Here is an 18125-nt window from a genome sequence, read left to right on the forward strand (position 1 = left end):
TTAAAACTCAGAGTTAAGGGTTGGAAATCAATTTTTCAGGCAAATGGAATTCAGAAGACAAGAAGGGTTGCAATCTTATTTTGAAATATATGTGGATTTAGAGCAACTAAAGTCAAAAAAGACAATGATGGTTACTTTAGATTGGCCAAAGGAAAAATACAAGGAGACATTTCAATTATAAATATTTATGCACCCAATTTAAATGCTCCCAGATTCTTGAAACAGACCTTGCTTAGTCTGAGCAATATGATACCCTATAACACCATGATAACAACGGACTTTAACACCCCTCTCTCAGAGCTGGACACAGAAATTAAACAAAGATACTAGAGATTTAAATGAGACCCTAGAACAACTGTGCTTGATAGACATGTATAGAACACTCCATCCCAAAGGTAAAGAATATACATTCTTCTCATTGTCCCATGAAACAGTCTCCAAAATTGACCATATCTGAGGACACAAAACAAACCTCAACAGAATCAAAAGAATCGAAATTTTACCTTGCATCTTCTCAGACCACAAGGCACTAAAAGTGGAACTCAACTTCAACAAAAACGTTCAACCTCACACAAAGGCATGTAAGTTAAACAACCTTATTCTGAATGACAGTTGGGTACAGGAAGAAATAAAGGAAATCATTAACTTCCTTGAGTATAACAACAATGAAGATACAAGATATCAAAGCCTGTGGGATATAGCAAAAGCAGTCCTGAGAGGAAAATTTATCGTTTTAGAAGCCTACATTCGAAAAGCAGTGCATCAACAAACATACAAGCCATCTTATGGAATTGGAAAAAGAAAAACAATCTAAGCCTAAACCCAGCAGAAGAAAAGAAATATTCAAAATTAAATCAGAGGGTGGCACCTGTGGCTCAGCGAGTAGGGTGCCAGCCCCATATGCCTAGGGTGGCGGGTTCAAACCCAGCCCCGGCCAAACTGCAACCAAAAAATAGCCCGGCGTTGTGGTGGGCGCCTGTAGTCCCAGCTGCTCGGGAGGCTGAGGCAAGAGAATCGCGTAAGCCCAAGAGTTACAGGTTGCTGTGAGCCATGTGACGCCACGGCACTCTACCCGAGGGTGGTACAGTGAGACTCTGTCTCTACAAAAAAAAAAAAAAAAAAAAGAGAGAGAGACCCCTGTCTCTACAAAAAAAAAAATCAGAGATGAATGAAATTGAAAACAAGAGAATCATTCAGAAAATTAATGAAGCAAGGAGTTGGTTTTTTTGAAAAAATAAATAAAATAGATAAACCTTTAGCTGGACTAACTAGGAATAAAAAAGTAAAATCTCTAGTAACCTCAATCAGAAATGATAAAGGGGAAATAACAACTGATGCCACAGAGACACAAAAAATTATCTGACTACTACCAGAAACTCTTATGCCCAGAAATTTGACAATATGAAGGAAATGGATCAATATTTGGAATCACTCTCTCTCCCTAGACTTAGCCCAGATGAAATAGATCTCCTGAATAGACCATTTTCAACCACTATGATCAAAGAAACAATAAAAAATCTCCCAACAAAAAAATGCACTGGTCTGATGGCATCACACCAGAATTCTATCAAACCTTCAAAGAAGAGCTTATTCCTATACTGCAGAAATTATTCCAAAAAATTGAAGAGGAAGAAATCTTCCCCAACACATTCCATGAAACAAAACATCACCCTGATACCAAAACCAGGAAAAGACCCAAGTAAAAAGGAGAACTTTAGACCAATTTCTCTAATGAATATAGATGCAAAAATCCTCAACAAAATCCTAGGCAATAAATTATAGCTTATCATCAAAGCCATACATCATGATCAAGTAGGTTTCATCCCCGGATGCAAGGCTGGTTTAATATATGTAAATCCATAAGCAGTATTCACCATATCAACAGAAGTAAAAACAGAAAGCCTATATGATCCTCTCAATAGATGCAGAAAAAGCATTTGATAAAATCCAGCATCCTTTTCTAATTAAAACCCTGAAGAGTTTTGTCACAGTCAATTGAAGCTATCTGTGACAAAACCACAGCTAATATTTTACTGAATGGACTTAAAACTTAGAAGTGGAACCCGACAAGGTTGTCCTCTGTCACCATTACTATTCAACATAGTGCTGGAAATTCTAGCCAATAACAATTAGGCAAGACAAGAAAATAAAGGGCATCCAAATGGGAGCAGAGGAGGTCAAGCTGTCCCTTTTTGCTGATGATATGATCTTATACTTCGAGAACCCCAAAAATTCAACCACAAGACTCTTGGAAGTCATCAAAAAATAAAGTAATGTCTCAGAATAGAAAATCAATGTCCACAGTTGGCTTTTGTATATGCCAACAATAGCCAAGATGAGAGGTTAATTAAGGACACAACTCCCTTCACTGTAGCCCCAAAGAAAATGAAATACTTAGGAATATACCTAACAAGAGGTGAAGGACCTCTATAAAGAAAATTATGAAACCCTAAGAAAGGAAATAGCAGGGGACTTTAAACAAATGGAAGAACATACCATGCTCATGGCTGGGAAGAATCAACATTGTTAAAATGTCATACTCCCCAGAGCAATCTACCAATTCAACGCCATCCCTATTAAAATACGAGCATCCTATTTTGAAGACTTGGGAAAAAAATGATTCTGTGTTTTGTATGGAACCAGAAAAAAACCCATATAGCTAAGACAGTTCTTAGTAATAAAAACAAAGCCGGGGTATCACGGTACCAGATTTTAGGCTGTACTACAAGGCCATAGTGGTCAAGACAGGGTGGTACTGGCACAAAAATAGAGACACAAATATTTGGAATCGAATAGAAAACCAGGAAATGAAACCAACAACTTAGAAACACTTAATCTTTGGTAAACCAAACAAGAATGTCCACTGCGGGAAAGATTTCCTATTCAATAAATGGTGCTGGGAGAACTGGATATTCGCATGTAAAAGACGGAAACTGGATCCGCACCTTTCTCCACCCACAAAAATTGATTCGGGATGGATAAAGGACTTAAATTTAAGGCATGAAACTATAAAAATCCTCAAAGAAAGAATAGGAAAAACACTGGAAGATACCGGCCTGGGGAAAGACTTTATGAAGAAGACTGTCATGGCAATAGCAACAACAGCAGTAGTAAACAAATGGGATTTAATTAAACTGAAAAGCTTCTGAATAGCTAAGGAGACAACAACCAAAACAAATAGACAACCTACCCAATGGGAAAGGATATTTGCATATTTTGAATCAGACAAAAGCTTAATAACTAGGATCTATACAGCTTAATCCACAAGAAAAAAACCAGCAATCCTATACATCAATGGGGAAGAGAGATGAACAGAACCTTCTCTAAAGAAGAAGATATGGCTAGCAAACGTGACAAAATGCTCATCATCCTTAATTATTAGAGAAATGCAAATCAAAACCACCCTGAGGTATCATCTAACCCCAGCGAGAATGGCCTGTATCACAAAATCTCAAAACGGCAGATGCTGACACTAATGTGGAGAGAAAGGAACACTTTTACACTGCTGGTGGGACTGCAAACTAATACACCTTTTTGGAAGGAAGTATGGAGAAACCTCAGAGAACTCAACCTAGACCTCCCATTTGATCCTGCAGTCCCATTATTGGGCATCTTTCCAGAAGGGGGGAAAAAAAATCCTTTTATTATAAAGACACTTGAACCTTACTGTTTATCGTAGCTCGATTTACAGTTGCTAAAATGTGGAAAGAGCCTAAATGCCCCTCAACTGAGGAATGGATTGGCAAGCTGTGGTATATGTATACGATGGAATACTATTCAGCCATTTAAAAAAATGGACATTTTGCAGCATTTGTATTAACCTGGATGGGGTGAAAAACATTACCCTGTTTCCCTGAAAATAAGACATCCTCCAAAAATTAGACCTACTTACAGGAAAGATAAGATGTCCCCTGAAAATAAGACCTAGCTCATCTTTGGGAGCACACCTTAAAATAAGACACTGTCTTATTTTCGGGGAAACGGTATTCTTAGTGAAGCATCACAGGAATGGAGAAGCATGAATTCTATGTATTCAACTTTGATATGACAATTAATGACAATGACATGGTGGGGCATGGGGGAAGGGGAGAGCAGACAGAAAAAGAGGGAGGGGATAAGGGAAAGGAAAAGAAAAAAGGAAAATAGTGACTAATTCTCACATAAATTGGATTTAATTTTGACCAAAGTACATTACTTGAACATTAATTTTTAATTCAACTTGTTAATGTGTTGTTCAGGGTATTGCATCCTCATTTATAAGTGAAATATGTTTGTAATTTCCCTTTATAATAATATATTTTTTCCAATTTTAGTATCAGGTATATGCAGATGAAGTAGAATGATTGTGAAGTATTTCTTCTTTTTCTATTGTCTATAAGATTTGGCATGATCTGTTTTTGAAATTATCTTTTATTTGTAAATATTAGTTGTCTATTTTTTGAGACTTTGGAAAAAAAATAAGTTAACTGAAGACTCCTTACTGAACCTCAGAGTCAAAGCATTCTATGATATACGTACTCTTATCTGACAATGTGAATGTTACTTTTTTTGCATTATTATTATTGCTCAATATTTCGTTGCAGCAATCGTCTGATTTCTTTTCTGAATTTATTTTTGTATTTATCTTCTGATATCTTTCTGAATTTATTTTCTGTATTTATCTTTGTTCATTCTTTATGAGGTTTTTCTTTGTAAGTCCTTATCTTAAACATTGTTATTGTTATTAAATTTTCAGCCTTTTTAATTTTGTGAAGGCAAAAAGTAGAAACCAAATAAACACATGTATATGTATAGAGAAAATTAAATAAATAAAACTTGAACAACCTAGATGTCCTTGGTGGATGAATGGGTAAACCAACTATGGCTTATCTATTCAGTAGAATACTACTGAGCTTTAAAAAGGAATACACTATTGATACATGTCACAACTGGATCAATCTCAGAGGCTATATGCTAAGTGAAGGAAGCCAGCCTCAAAGGGATTACATGCTTTTTTTTTTTTTGCAGTTTTTGGCCGGGGCTGGGTTTGAACCTGCCACCCCTGGCATATGGGGCCAGCGCCCTACCCCTTTGAGCCACAGGTGCCACCCCATACTTTTTTTTGTTTTGAGACAGTCTCAAGCTTTACCCTTGGTAGAGTGCTGTGGTGTCATAGCTCACAGCAACTTCCAACTCGGGCTCAAGCAATCCTCTTGCCTCAGTTTTTCTATTTTTAGTAGAGATGGGGTCTCACTTTTGCTCAGAGTAAGCAATCCACCCTCCTCAGCCTTCCAGAGTGCTAGAATTATATTTGTGCCTGGCCTAAATGTACGAGGGTTTTTTGTTGTTGTTGTTTTTGTTGTTCATTTGTTTTTTTGAGACAGGGTCTCACTATATTGCCCATGGTAGATTGCCATGGCGTTACAGCTCACAGCAACCTCAAACTCTTGGGATCAAGTGATTTTCTCTTGCCTCAGCCTCCCGCGTAGCTGGGGCTATAGGCGCTTACCACAGTGCCTGGCTATTTTTTAGGGTCTCGCTCTGGTTCAGGCTGATCTCGAACCTGTGAGCTCAGGCACTCTACCTGACTTGGCCTCCCAGAGTGCTGAGATTACAGGTGTGAGCCACCACACCCGACCTACAGTTACATACTTTATAGTTCCTTCTATATGACATTCTTAAAAGAACAAAACTATGGTTAACAAGTAGAAGGAGGGTGTGACCAAAGATAAGGTAGTACAAGAGACTTCTAGTACAACAGGGATGGAATTAACTGTGGTGATAGTTCTACAGATCTCTACCTACGTTTAAAACTCATCAAAGTATACACATACCAGAAAAAGATCAATTTTGTTGTGTAATGTAGAGAATAAAATTTTTTAAATAATTAGGACTTCTAATTAAACATGGTAAAATCAGTGCATCTCCCTCCCAAAGTCTCATTAGAATGGCAGTAATGGAATAAAGATTAGAATACATACACCAATAAAAATAAAAATACAGTGAGCAAGAGAGAAAATGATTTTGGAAGATGGAAAATAGGTGGGTAAGTTAACAAGTAACTTAGAGCACTAAGTCTCCAAAGGACAGAGTTGTCAGGGCCTGTATATGTTAGTGTACTTACATTTAATGCTTTGTGGCTTCAAATGGTCATTCTTAATCAGGACTCGTGTACACATCACCCCCAAACCATTTTGAGGTTGAAAAAAAAAAAATTTCAGCCATCATCCTTTTCATTCCCCACTAACATGCTCTTGCACATTAATTCTGACAAGCTAATTAAGTTTAACTGCTAGAATTCAAGCCATTTGCTTCAAACTCATTTTCAAATAACAGCATATATTATGCAGATTTGCATTATCCAGAGTTCAGACTGAGATTATCATGGCTACAAATAAGGAGAGCCCAAAATTCAAGAAGCCCATTAACAAATATTCATTAAGCCTCTACTATGTACCTGATATTATGCAAGAGATTGGGGAGAGAATAGTAAATAAGACCTAAACATGGTCTAGACATTAAATATATAATTGAATTGTGAGAGTACAAAGAAAGAGTAAGGGTTTTGAATAGTACATAAGGAAACCTAATCTAGGCTTCATGAATTTGAGAAAACCATTCACTAGATGATAAACTTCACAAGGTAAGTAAGGATTTTGTTCATCACAGTTTCCCTAGGGCCTAGAACTCTGGCTAAAACTTACTATATGTATATATTTGTTGAATGAATCAATGAGTGAATTAGGTGGCATTTAATCTGAAAAAAAGGATGTGTCTGAGTGGTCTAGCTGAGGGAATAGTGTGTCCAAAGGACCTGATGCTGGAATGATCTTGCTAACTAAGAACTGAAAGTCATACTTTGGGAGGCTGAGGTGGGTGGATTGCCTGAGCTCACAGGTTCTAGACCAACCTGAACAAGAGTGAGACCTTGTCTCTAAAAATAGCAGGAGGTTGTGGTGGGCACCTATAGTCGTCCCAGCTACTCAAGAGGCTGAGGCAGGAGAATCACTTTGAGTCCAAGAGTTGGGGGTTGCTGTGAGCTATGAATGACACTATGGCACTCTACCAAGGGCAACGAAGTAAAACTCTGTCTCAAAAACAAACAAAAAACCCCCCTGAAAGTTAAGGCGCCAACTATGGCTGGATTTTAAAAAACATCTCACATTGTAAATAATTCCCTCTCCTACCTGTTTCTCTCTTAGTACTGATGTTTTTTAAAGGGGAAGTGTATCAGTTATGTTGCAAATTATCCCCAAAACTTAATGGCCTCAAAATAACAATAAGCAGTTATTGTCTCAGGAATTTAAGAGTAGTTGGGAAGTTTGGGCTCAGCGATCTCTCATGGTGCTGCAATCTTCAGATATTAGCTAGTGCTACAGTCATTTAAAGGCTTACTTAAGGGTAGAGATTCATTGCCAAGATGGCTCATTCACATGGCTGTTGGCCTTAGTATAGCACCTTGAGTTCCTTCTCCATAGGGCTTTTTGAGTGTTCTCATGAGATGGCAACTGGTTCTCCCAAGAATGAAAGCACAGAGTTTTTTTTTTTATGATTTAGCTAGGAAGTCATATATTCCTCATATTTGTAGTATCTTAATGAATAGATCTGACACAGGTCAGATCTATTTAGGGTGGGGGAGGCTTCTATATATAAGGATGTGAATATCAGGAGACAGAACTCACTGAAGGCCATCTTGGAAACTAAGTACTACGAATTTCAAACTCTCACAGGGGTGGGGAACCTGTATCCTTGGGGCTACATGTGGTCTTCTAGATCTTTGAGTGTGGTCTTTTGACTGAATCCAGATTTTATAGAACACATCCTTTTAATAGAATGATTTGTTCTGTGAAGTTTGGATTTAGTCATAGAGCTGGGCTTGGGGATCTGGAGAGCTGGGAGCCTTGAGGTCAATTTTCCCTGTCCTGGCACCATGTTAACTATGTGCCAGTTGCCAGATTCAAGACAAAACTAATATCTCTCAATATTAATAAAAGGTTATGTTGTTTTTAGAATACAGAATACAAAGGGGAATATTGGGCAGAACATCCTACGATAAAAATTTTTTGGGAAGTATTTCATGAATTACCATTGGAAAAGAAAAAACAATTTCTATGTAAGTATTTCTACCTGATTCCATATTTTATGAGAGTCTAATTATAGTATATTCCAAGGCCCTGTTTTTAATCTTTGAGCAAGGTATTTTTTTTAAGGAGTTAATGTGCATTCTTAATTACGTGTTTACTTATTTTGAAGGCTAAATTCAGTTTTCCTCCTAAACAGCATTGGTTCTTGGGAAGTAATAGACTGTAAAACAGTGTTATAGTTAAAATAAGCTGTGGTTACAGTAAACTAGGATTGTAGAATTCCTTTTAGATTTCTAAAAAGATCTCTGGAGTACAGTTATCCCTTGGTATTCATGGGGGATTGGTTCCAGGACCCCCCAAAGATACTAAAATCTGCATATATTCAAGTTCCTTTTATGAAATGGCGTAATATTTTCACATACTCATTATAATCTCTATGTGCCACATAACATTTCTGTCAATGAGAGACCACATATGACAGTGTTCTGATAAGATTATACTGAGTTTTTACTGTGCCTTTTCTGTGTTTAGATGTACAAATACTTATCCTTGTGTTACAGGTACTTAGAGTATTGAGTACAGTAACTAATGCTGTACAGGTTTATAGTCTAGGAATAAATAGGCTATGCCCTATAGCTTAGGCTATGACGTTCATACAATGATGAAATTCCTGGGCAGCCCCTGTGGCTTAGTGGGTAGCCGGCCCCGTATACCCAAGGTTGCAGGTTCGAACCTGGCCCTGGCCAAACTAACAAAAAAACAGCCAGGCGTTGTGGTGGGGGCCTGTAGTCCCAGCTACTTGGGAGGCTGAGGCAAGAAAATCGTCTAAGCCCAAGAGCTGGAGGTTGCTGTGAGCTGTGACGTCACAGCACTCTACTTAGGGGGACAAACTGAGACTCTGTCTCAAAAAAAAAAAAGAAATTGCCTACCAATACTTTCATTACTTAGAATGTGTCCCCATTGATACACAATAAATACGCCTGTATTAGTAAAAATGTATTTACTAATACAGTGTAAATGCTACATAAATAGTTATATTGTTAGGGAATAATGAAAAGAAAAAAGAACTTTTTTTTTTTAATATTTTCAGTGTGTAATTGGTTGAATCTGTAGATGTAGAACCCACAGATGTGGAGGGCCAACTGTATAGCTCTTTTCTGTGTTGTCTTCATTTTTTCTTTTTGTCTTTGCTTTGGAACCAAAGTTTTCAGGGTTGCTGTAGAAAATGGAACTTTGCTAGGCCTTACTTCCATCATTTATAACTGAATGACTGTATCTTTCATCTGTTTAAAGTCTATATTCTCATTGAAATTTGACCTCTTGCTTAGAACATTTTGTCAGTCTTTTTTGAGAACCTTGATTAAATTCTCTTCTATAACATAAGGTTGACATGACAAATCATTACTCTTTGAGGGTGATTTGAATTTTGGCTGCCCATTATTAGTTTTTGATCAAAAATTACAGAAACAAAAAGTGGGAATCATAATCAAAACTCATTTGGTATTGTTTGTAAACTACTTCTAAATGGCTTTTCCCAAAAGGGCTCTCAGAATATTTTTGGTAATGGTAATAGTCATTCATTCAACATTTTTAAAGTACTTTCTTTGTACCAATGTTAACTTTACACTTTTAAAGAAAAAATATGTATATGGATAATCAGTGTTTAAAAAATCTTGTCTTTTGGGTGGCACCTGTGGATCAAAGGAGTAGGGCACCAGCCCCATATACCGGAGGTGGTGGGTTCAAACCTAGCCTTGGCCAAAAAAATGCAAAAAAAAACAGTAATAATCTTTCACAAATTCTGTAAGTAGACTTCTTTTTAGAGCAACTATTAATGTAAAGCTCTGTTGTAGTGACTGTACTACATACTACTTGCTATTATGTTGTTTGGAAGTAGTTGGCTAAATGATTTTTTTTCTTGACAGTATTTTTGACAGGTAGCGATCGAATTCCTATTCTTGGTATGAAGAGTCTGAAACTAGTCATCCAGTCAACAGGAGGTGGTGAGGAATATCTCCCAGTTTCCCATACCTGTTTTAATCTTCTGGATCTTCCAAAATATACAGAAAAAGAAACTCTACGCTCTAAACTGATCCAAGCTATTGATCACAATGAAGGCTTCAGCTTAATATAACTTTGGAGTTGAAATTATTCAATTTAGTGCAAAAGCATTAAACTGTGTATTTCTTGTGGTGATGAATTCAGCAAGATAACAGAGGTACTATTATAATTCTTACTTGCAAAATGTTCAATGCTTTGAGTGTTCATGAAAGCCAAAAAATATTAAAGGAAAGTGAACTGTTAATATTAAACTCATTGTACAGAACCATGGATTTTTTTTTTGCCATCTTCTAATAAACATACAGGTATCGTGAATACATTAAAGTTTTGCTAACATGAATTTTAAAGAGTTTGCATATTTCAAAAATGATCTGGTGTGTGAGTGCATGGAAATGTTGCCTAATTTTTCTTCAATCACTGGGTGAAAAACCTTTATCTTTGGCCTGCAATAGTCATTTAATTATTTTTTCATTTTGTAAATAATGTTAAGTTTTGTAATAAAATAGTTACGTGCTGATACCAGTACAGTTTCTATGGTTGTAATTAATCTGAGCTGACTTTTAAAGGTTTAAAAATTATGACTTAAATTTTACTCTGCGAAAAAAAAAAGGCATTGTGAAAGTTTTTGCTTTTTATCTTTGTGAAAACCTAAATTACAGATAGGAATTATACCAAATAACTTTTAGTTCTTTCCTCTTTTGTGAATCCTGTGATGCTGATAGAGGGGGATGTTGTTTATCAGAAAGCTTATTTAGTAATGGAAGAACTTTCTCTCTATAGTTGCCACTAATAGCAACATTGGCTACTATGAGAACCAATCACTGGGTTGTAGCTTTCAAAAGTATTGATGCTGCAGGTTAGTATTTAGTCAGAATTTTCAGTGCTTTAGAACTATTTCTTTAAATTTTAAGAACAAATCTTAACAGTTTTGTGGTGCTGATGCTTAGTTATGTCATTAAACTGTGAAAGTGAGTTGATGCAACACATGTGACTTTCTGCTATAATGCAAATATTTATTTTTAAAATTTATTTTAAAATGCCATGAAAACTGCTTAAATAATAAAGATTGGTTTAATATTTAAACTTTCAGTGGTTCTCATGTAAGATTCAAAATTTTTCAAAAAGGGGGATGTCTTAGGGAAGATCTCTTAAATTTTGGATTGCTTATTCCCATTCCCATGTAAATTTATAGATACCCACTATCATCTACAATTCCAAAATACAAAAAAAGTCTGGGACGGGGAAATTTCATTTTACAGCAAAACCTGATCTGAATTGTTGAGGGTCTTTATGATATTCACTAAATAGGAGGGACTTTGACCCCTTTCAGGCACTACATAATGTGCTTTAAACAGTTCTTTCAAATCCATAATTCCAAAATGCAAGTAAGCCTAAGAGTTTGGACAAGGAATTGTGGACCTGTGTATTTCAGTAGTTTAACTGAAGAAAAACTGGTGAGGGCAACGTCTGTGGCTCAAAGGAGTAGGGCACCAGCCCCCATATGCCAGAGGTGGCAAGTTCAAACCCAGCCCCAGCCCAAATTGCAAAAAAAAGAAAAGAAAAACTGGTGAGCCACGGGTTTGTTCCATAGATAGAAAAACTAAAATAATATTCTCACCTAAAGTTATTTTGCTCAAAGTAGCATTCTTCCCTCTGAGAATTCTTGGATGTACCTGATGTACCCTCTGCACCCATTTCCTGAGAGTGGCAATTATTCAAATCAAAAACATGTGTTAGATGCTTTTTTTCATTAGTAACCTTGTATACTATGAAGATGATCTGTGAAATAGCAGACACTAGAGTTCAATGAGCAGGTAATTTACAATGGCATTGCATCTTATCTGGGAACATAATGTATGAGGCTTAATTTGGGGAACTGATTTTCTTTTCCTCCCTCACTTACTGCACACTGTAATACAATAGCATTAACAGCAAGGAGATTCATAGCAGAAAGTTTAAGACACCACTAAAGATTTTTCAAATTGCCTTTGTTTTTTTAAAGGTAGAGTCTTGCTCTGTTGCTAGAGCTAGAGCTAGAGCTAGAGCTTGGCATCAGCCTGACTCACAGGAACCTCAAACTCCTGGGTTTAAGCTGTCCTCCTGCTTCAGCCCCCTGAGTAACTGTGACTACAAGCTCCAGCCTCAACACCCGGGTAGTTTTTCTATTTTTAGTAGAGATGGAGTCTCGCTCTTGCTCAGGCTGGTCTTGAACTCCTGAGCTCAAACAATCCTCCTGCCTCGGCCTCCCAGAGTGCTAGGATTACAGGTATAAGCCACTGTGCTGGCCTTGCCTTTTTTTTTTTTTTAAATCTTGCCACGCAATGCACAGTGATGGCTCACACCTCTTAACACTCTGGGAGAGTGAGGCAGGTGGATTGCTTGAGCTCAGGAGTTCAAAACCAGCCAGAGCAATAGTGAACCCCTTCTCTACTAAAAACAGAAAAAAAAATAGCCGGTAGCTAGGCATTGTGGTGGGCCGGTTGTCTCAGCTACTTGGGAGGCTGAGGCAAGAGGATCATGTGAACCCAAAAGTTTGAGGTTGCTATGAGGTATGACGCCATGACACTCTACCAAGGGTGGCAAATTGAAACTCTATCCCAAAAAAATAAAAAAAGAAAGAAAATGGCAGCACCCATAGCTCAGTGGGTAGGGCACCAGCCACATAACACCAAGGCTGGCAAGTTCGAATCTGGCCTGGGCCAGCTAAAGCAACAATGGCAACTGCAACAGAAAAACAGCCGGGCATTGTGGCAGGCGCCTATAGTCCCATCTACTTTGGAGGCTGAGGCAAGAGAATCTCTTTAAGCCCAAGAGTTTGAGATTGCTGTGAGCTGTGATGCTACAGCACTTTACCCAGGCTGACAGCTTGAGACTGTCTCAAAAAAAAAAAGAAATAGCCAGGTGTCGGGGCGGGTGCCTGTGGCTCAAAGGGGTAGGGCGCTGGCCCCATATGCTGGAGGTGGCGGGTTCAAACCCAGCCCTGGCCAAAAAAAAATAGCCAGGTGTCATGGCAGGCACCTGTAGTCCCAACTACTTGCAGGCTGAGGCAAGAAGATTGCTCAGGCCCACGAGTTTGAAGTTGCTGTGAGAGCTATGACACCAGGGCATTCTACCCAGGGTGACAGAGACTCTTGACTAACAAAAAAATCTCTTGAGCTTTCCAGATCAGAGTAGCAAGTAGGCAAATACTGAGTTTGCTCAGTTGTAGGGACTATGATTACCAAGTTAGCTAGTTATTGAAAATATTTGGAATCCACACATCTATCCAAAAAAGACAAATAGGTAGTATGTTTGCAGCCCCCTTGTCTTTAGTAGTAATTTTAGTTAATAGTCATTGGGCTAATTTATAAGGCAGTAGAACTGAGACATTCCTTTCAATTAGGTGTTAAAACCAGAATGCTGTATTTACAACTGAGACACCTAAATTTAGACTTCAGTTACACCATAGGACCATTTGTTAGGGTCAATTTTTACTAGATTTATTGGTCTTCCTTACAGATTTTTACTACATTTAGTTTAACAAGAAGTCCTAAACGGAAGTGTAATATGCACAGGGCAGTCATCCTCTGAAGAAAATATAGTAAGCTCTCTGAAATTACAGCAAATGTTTTTCTTTCCCCACTCCCCAGCCTCTCCTGCACTTTGGCCATCCCAAACTGTGGTAGTTTTGTCCTCCTTTGCTAAAGAAGTCACCCTATTTTGATAGCTTCTTTTGGTAGTGTCTGTTTAGGAGCCTGAGCTACCTAACTGATGAATTATTTCTAAAGAAAAACTGGAAACAGTGACTGCTGATTTAATATAACTACCTCCTATTCAGACCATCCCCAGGAAGTGAATGTTAACCCTGTTTCTCACATCTGGTCATATTTTTTGAATTCCCTAGGGATACTTTTTAATATTGTGTACAAGCCCCACCTTACCAATTAAATCTGTACTTTTCAATGTGAGCCTTAATATTATACTTTTAAATTATACTATTAAAATTATACTTTTAAATATTATACTTTTAAAGTTCTCAGGTTATTTTTAAATAGTCTCATTTGACAGCCACTCCAAAGTGGAGAGAGGTCATTAGACTTCTCTTTTCTTCTAGTATCCTAGATTGAGGTGAAGACTTGCAATGATTAGATCTTCGTTCATTTCTAGCAGGGAGAGTTTTTAGTGTATGTACAGGTACAGGAGCTTAGACTCTATAATTTCAAATAGAACATAAAACACTGTTGAAGTTACACTATCATTTTATATACCACAAAGAAAATCATGTGCCAGTAATGAAGGTGTTAAGTGAAATATAGAATGTGCTACACTAACCAAAGGGGTTCAGGAATAGTATTGAGTACAGGGCTTTGAGTCTTGCCAAGTGCAGTTTGCTTAAATGAACATACCTCCTTTTAGAGTACGAACTACCAGATTTCCTTTCTCCAATTTGTGGATATATAGAATAATGTAAATATTCCTCAATTTAAAATATCTGAGGATGGGACTTTACAGGTTAACTTCTCTAGTGTATTCATAGAATATACCAGGGCAATAGGCAAGCAAGTATATCTACCTAGAAAGTTTGCTGGGGCGGAAGAACTAGGAACAGGACGCTACTAGCTCCAGCTGTATTCAATAAATATTGTACATATATACATGTACGTACACATTGTAAGGCACGCTGCTGACCTCTTCAATAGTACTTTCATCTCTCAGAAATTTTAATGGATTAGGCTTGGCGCATGTAGCTCAGTGGCTAGGGTGCCAGCCACATACACTAGAGCTGATGGGTTCGAATCCAGCCCAGGCCTGCCAAACGACAAACCAAAAAATTGTCAGGCGTTCTGGCAGGAGCCTGTAGTCCCAGCTACTCAGGAGGCGGAGGCAAGAGAATCACTTAAGCCCAAGAGTTTGAGGTTGCTGTGAGATGTGATGCCACGGCACTCTACCCAGGGAACCAGGGTGACATTGTAAGACTCCATCTCCAAAAAAACAAAATTTTGTTAATGCTTCAAACTGGGTTCTCAAGCCAGCCTCAAAAATTTGATACCAAATGTGGTCGGCAGTCTTAGAACTTAAAAAGCTTAGCACCCAGTGAACAGATTTCATTAATCTGGCTTTTAAAACGCGTGTTCTTAAATTCACTACATTTCCATCATTTCTCCTACCGTATCTTGAATCCCAAAGTCCTGGTCCTTTGTCATATCTTTTTTTTTGTGAGATAGTCTATGTCACCCTCAGTAGAGTGCTATAACATCACAGCTCACAGCAACCTCAAACTCTTGGGCTTACATGATTCTCTTGCCTTAGCCTCCCCAAGTAGCTGGGACTACAGGTGCCCACACAATGCCTGGCTATTTTTTGTTGTTGTTGCAGTTTAGCTGGACCCCGGGCTGGGTTTGAACCCACCACCCTCAGTGTTGGTGTTTGTGTCTGGCGCCATAACCACTGTGCTACGAGCGCCGAGCCTGTCATACCATTTTGACAAGTGCTTCTTAGGCCCTCCCTGCCTACCTTTTCCCCATATTTTACCTACTAAGACCCCTGGTCTAGATGGTTGAAATATATTAATTTTGAAACACTGATGATGCATCATCTGCTATAATCATCACCATTGGTGTGTTTTCAGGTACTGGTCTAGTTAAACTAATGTTTCAAACTAAATGAAGCAATGTAGTATGGAGAAGAAAGCAGCTAATACAGCCCCCAATGCTGTACAAATAAGATATAAAAATTTCGTACCTTGAACAATCAGTGTTAAGTTAACAGAAAAAAGTCAAATGACAGTTTTAATAGACTTTAAAACAGTGTACAAGTATAAAACACTGGTTTTGTATTTCAAAAGTTGGAGGAGGATCCAGTCATTAAACAGTCTACAAAACATATGCCAGTAGATTACATAAAAGACTATATACAATATAAAAAGCTGAAAACAGTCTTCACTGTAAAAATAATTTAAAACAAATTTTTCAATTTAAAATATCATCTATAGCACAAGCACATCATGCAAATGGAAAACTAAGTATATACTGCATTCTTTAGTATAGCCAAATAAATTCAGATTGAGATACCTTTTAGGTAGGAAGATGGCCATTCAGTGATTTTTTTTCTTGTTTGGCAGTAATGGTCCTAGCTAGGTATTTTATGCTTTAAGAACAGCTGTAATAAATACTAAAGCAAGATAGGAATACTTTGTAATTTGGAAATAATGTTCAAAAAGGTCTGGAAATTAAATGCTTACTGTGCAATTTTATAAAGTATAAACTTTTAAAGTATGAATTTTTTTTGAAAGGCTAGAAGCAGCTTTCGTAGTTGAAAGGGTTGATGTCTATAGTTTTAAGGCAGGCTAAGCTTTTAAATAAAGTTGTAAGAACTAGTTTCATTCATTAACTATTCTGCTATTACAAATTACACCATGTTCATCTCCATAATACTAGGCTAGCAGTTAAGAAAATTTATTACACCAAATCCTCCCAATAGAACACATGTACTTTCTGGCTGAGTTATAATTAATATCTTATTACTTTGGAACTGTAATTGGGGTCTGCTGCTCTCCTCATTGGAAAAACAGCATTCCAAAATATTACACTCTCCCCAGTAGAAGTACCATTATTACAGATTCAGAAAGGCTTTGCATATTCACATCTTGGCAGTTTAATACTTGTGGAAAAGATCGATGCAGGCTTCACCACAGTGATAGGTATTTAAACAGCAATAGCAAATATTTCAAAACTAAGGGGATCCAAGCAGGCACTATTGTTTCTAAAGCAACTGAAAGATTTTCAAAGCCTTTATTTGTTCTTCAGGTTAGTTTCTGAGCCAATGTAGACATTACTACATGTCTGCAGGAAGTACAAAAGCCATCTTCATTTTAACAATAAATACAATAATCCTGAAACTCTTAGCACCAAGTCTCACTTTAGAAAGTAAAGACAACTAAGTGCTTTCCTACATATTGGTGACTTCCTTCCGCTCACATTGCATGTCATTTGAGATTTTAAAAAAGTTAGCTGCCACAAGTTTTGGAAAAATGCCAGTGTTTAAAAATAAGTAATTGTGCTAAAGAATCAACAGGTTAGCAGAACAGAGATTTTGAAGACTTCAAACCATTCAACGTGTTACAAAGAAAAGTGAAAATACCACTCTTTGGTCTAGATAAGCTGTTCCCTTTACATTAATTTAACATTCCAATGGCTTTTTGAAAACTTTAAAATGTTGAAACTCACTAGGCAAAACCAAAAAATATATATACATATGAATGTATCATACAATTAAACCTTTAAAAGAAAGTTAAAGTCTTGACCAATAGTTGATTAAAGATACTTAGTACCTTTCTTTAAAAAAAAAAAGTTAGTGTTCAGTTTGTACAAGTACAGAAATAATGAAGTTAAAAATTATCCATGAAAAACAATCTATTTTACCAGTCTATAAATATTACACCTTTCTGGTTTCCTTGCTCTATTGAGTTCACAAGTAAACATTCATTTTGACATGCTAAAGTTTCTAATGCTGGTAGAACAATTCCTGTACCTGGACAATTATTACACTATGATTTGTTTAATGGATAGTTCATGTCTGTTACTTCTGGTTTCACAGATGTAGCTTCATTAACTGCCTCTGGATCAGCTACATTAGCCCCAAATCCAATTCCTCCAGCTCTCTCTGGAACACCAGGCTCATCTTCTAAGCCATTGTAGAACTCTTCAATTTCACTTTCATCCTCAATGGCTTCTTCTAAACTTGGACTCTGGCATGTTCCACTATCACTGTTACTGCCACAAGAACTAGAGGATAAGACGTCATCTTCAGAGTCTGAATATACCTCAGCGCCATGGAAAATGTAACGATTTGGTGGCAGAAACAGATACTGATTACCTGAAATACAGTAAAAAACAGAAGTGATTTTCAAAGAATCTGATTGGAATTAAATGTAGTTGCTAGCACTGTCTTTTTAATTATCATTCTAAGAGGCTATTACTATTAGCACTGTTTAAAAGCAAAATGGGAGGCCACCATGCCTCT

General features: G+C 37.3%; 2 protein-coding genes across 8 annotated transcripts in view; one reads left to right on the forward strand and one right to left on the reverse strand.

Moving 5' to 3' along the window:
- Nucleotides 1-10646, forward strand: part of HERC4 (HECT and RLD domain containing E3 ubiquitin protein ligase 4) — a 158798-nt gene extending 148152 nt beyond the window's left edge. For all 6 annotated transcript variants that reach the window (XM_053582950.1, XM_053582951.1, XM_053582949.1 and 3 more), the window contains 2 exons: nucleotides 7990-8092; nucleotides 9989-10646. In XM_053582950.1, the coding sequence (XP_053438925.1) occupies nucleotides 7990-8092; nucleotides 9989-10197 (312 nt within the window). In that variant the 3' untranslated portion in view covers nucleotides 10198-10646. The remainder of the gene's footprint in view (nucleotides 1-7989; nucleotides 8093-9988) is intronic.
- Nucleotides 10647-15860: 5214 nt separating this feature from the next.
- The window catches only part of SIRT1 (sirtuin 1), a 28645-nt gene continuing 26380 nt past the window's right edge, over nucleotides 15861-18125 (reverse strand). For both annotated transcript variants that reach the window (XM_053585492.1, XM_053585491.1), the window contains one exon: nucleotides 15861-17978. In XM_053585492.1, coding sequence (XP_053441467.1) covers nucleotides 17650-17978 — 329 coding nt within the window. In that variant the 3' untranslated portion in view covers nucleotides 15861-17649. The remainder of the gene's footprint in view (nucleotides 17979-18125) is intronic.

This window comes from Nycticebus coucang, chromosome 3 (assembly GCF_027406575.1).
Source record: "Nycticebus coucang isolate mNycCou1 chromosome 3, mNycCou1.pri, whole genome shotgun sequence".
In the NCBI taxonomy this organism is placed as follows: domain Eukaryota; kingdom Metazoa; phylum Chordata; class Mammalia; order Primates; family Lorisidae; genus Nycticebus; species Nycticebus coucang.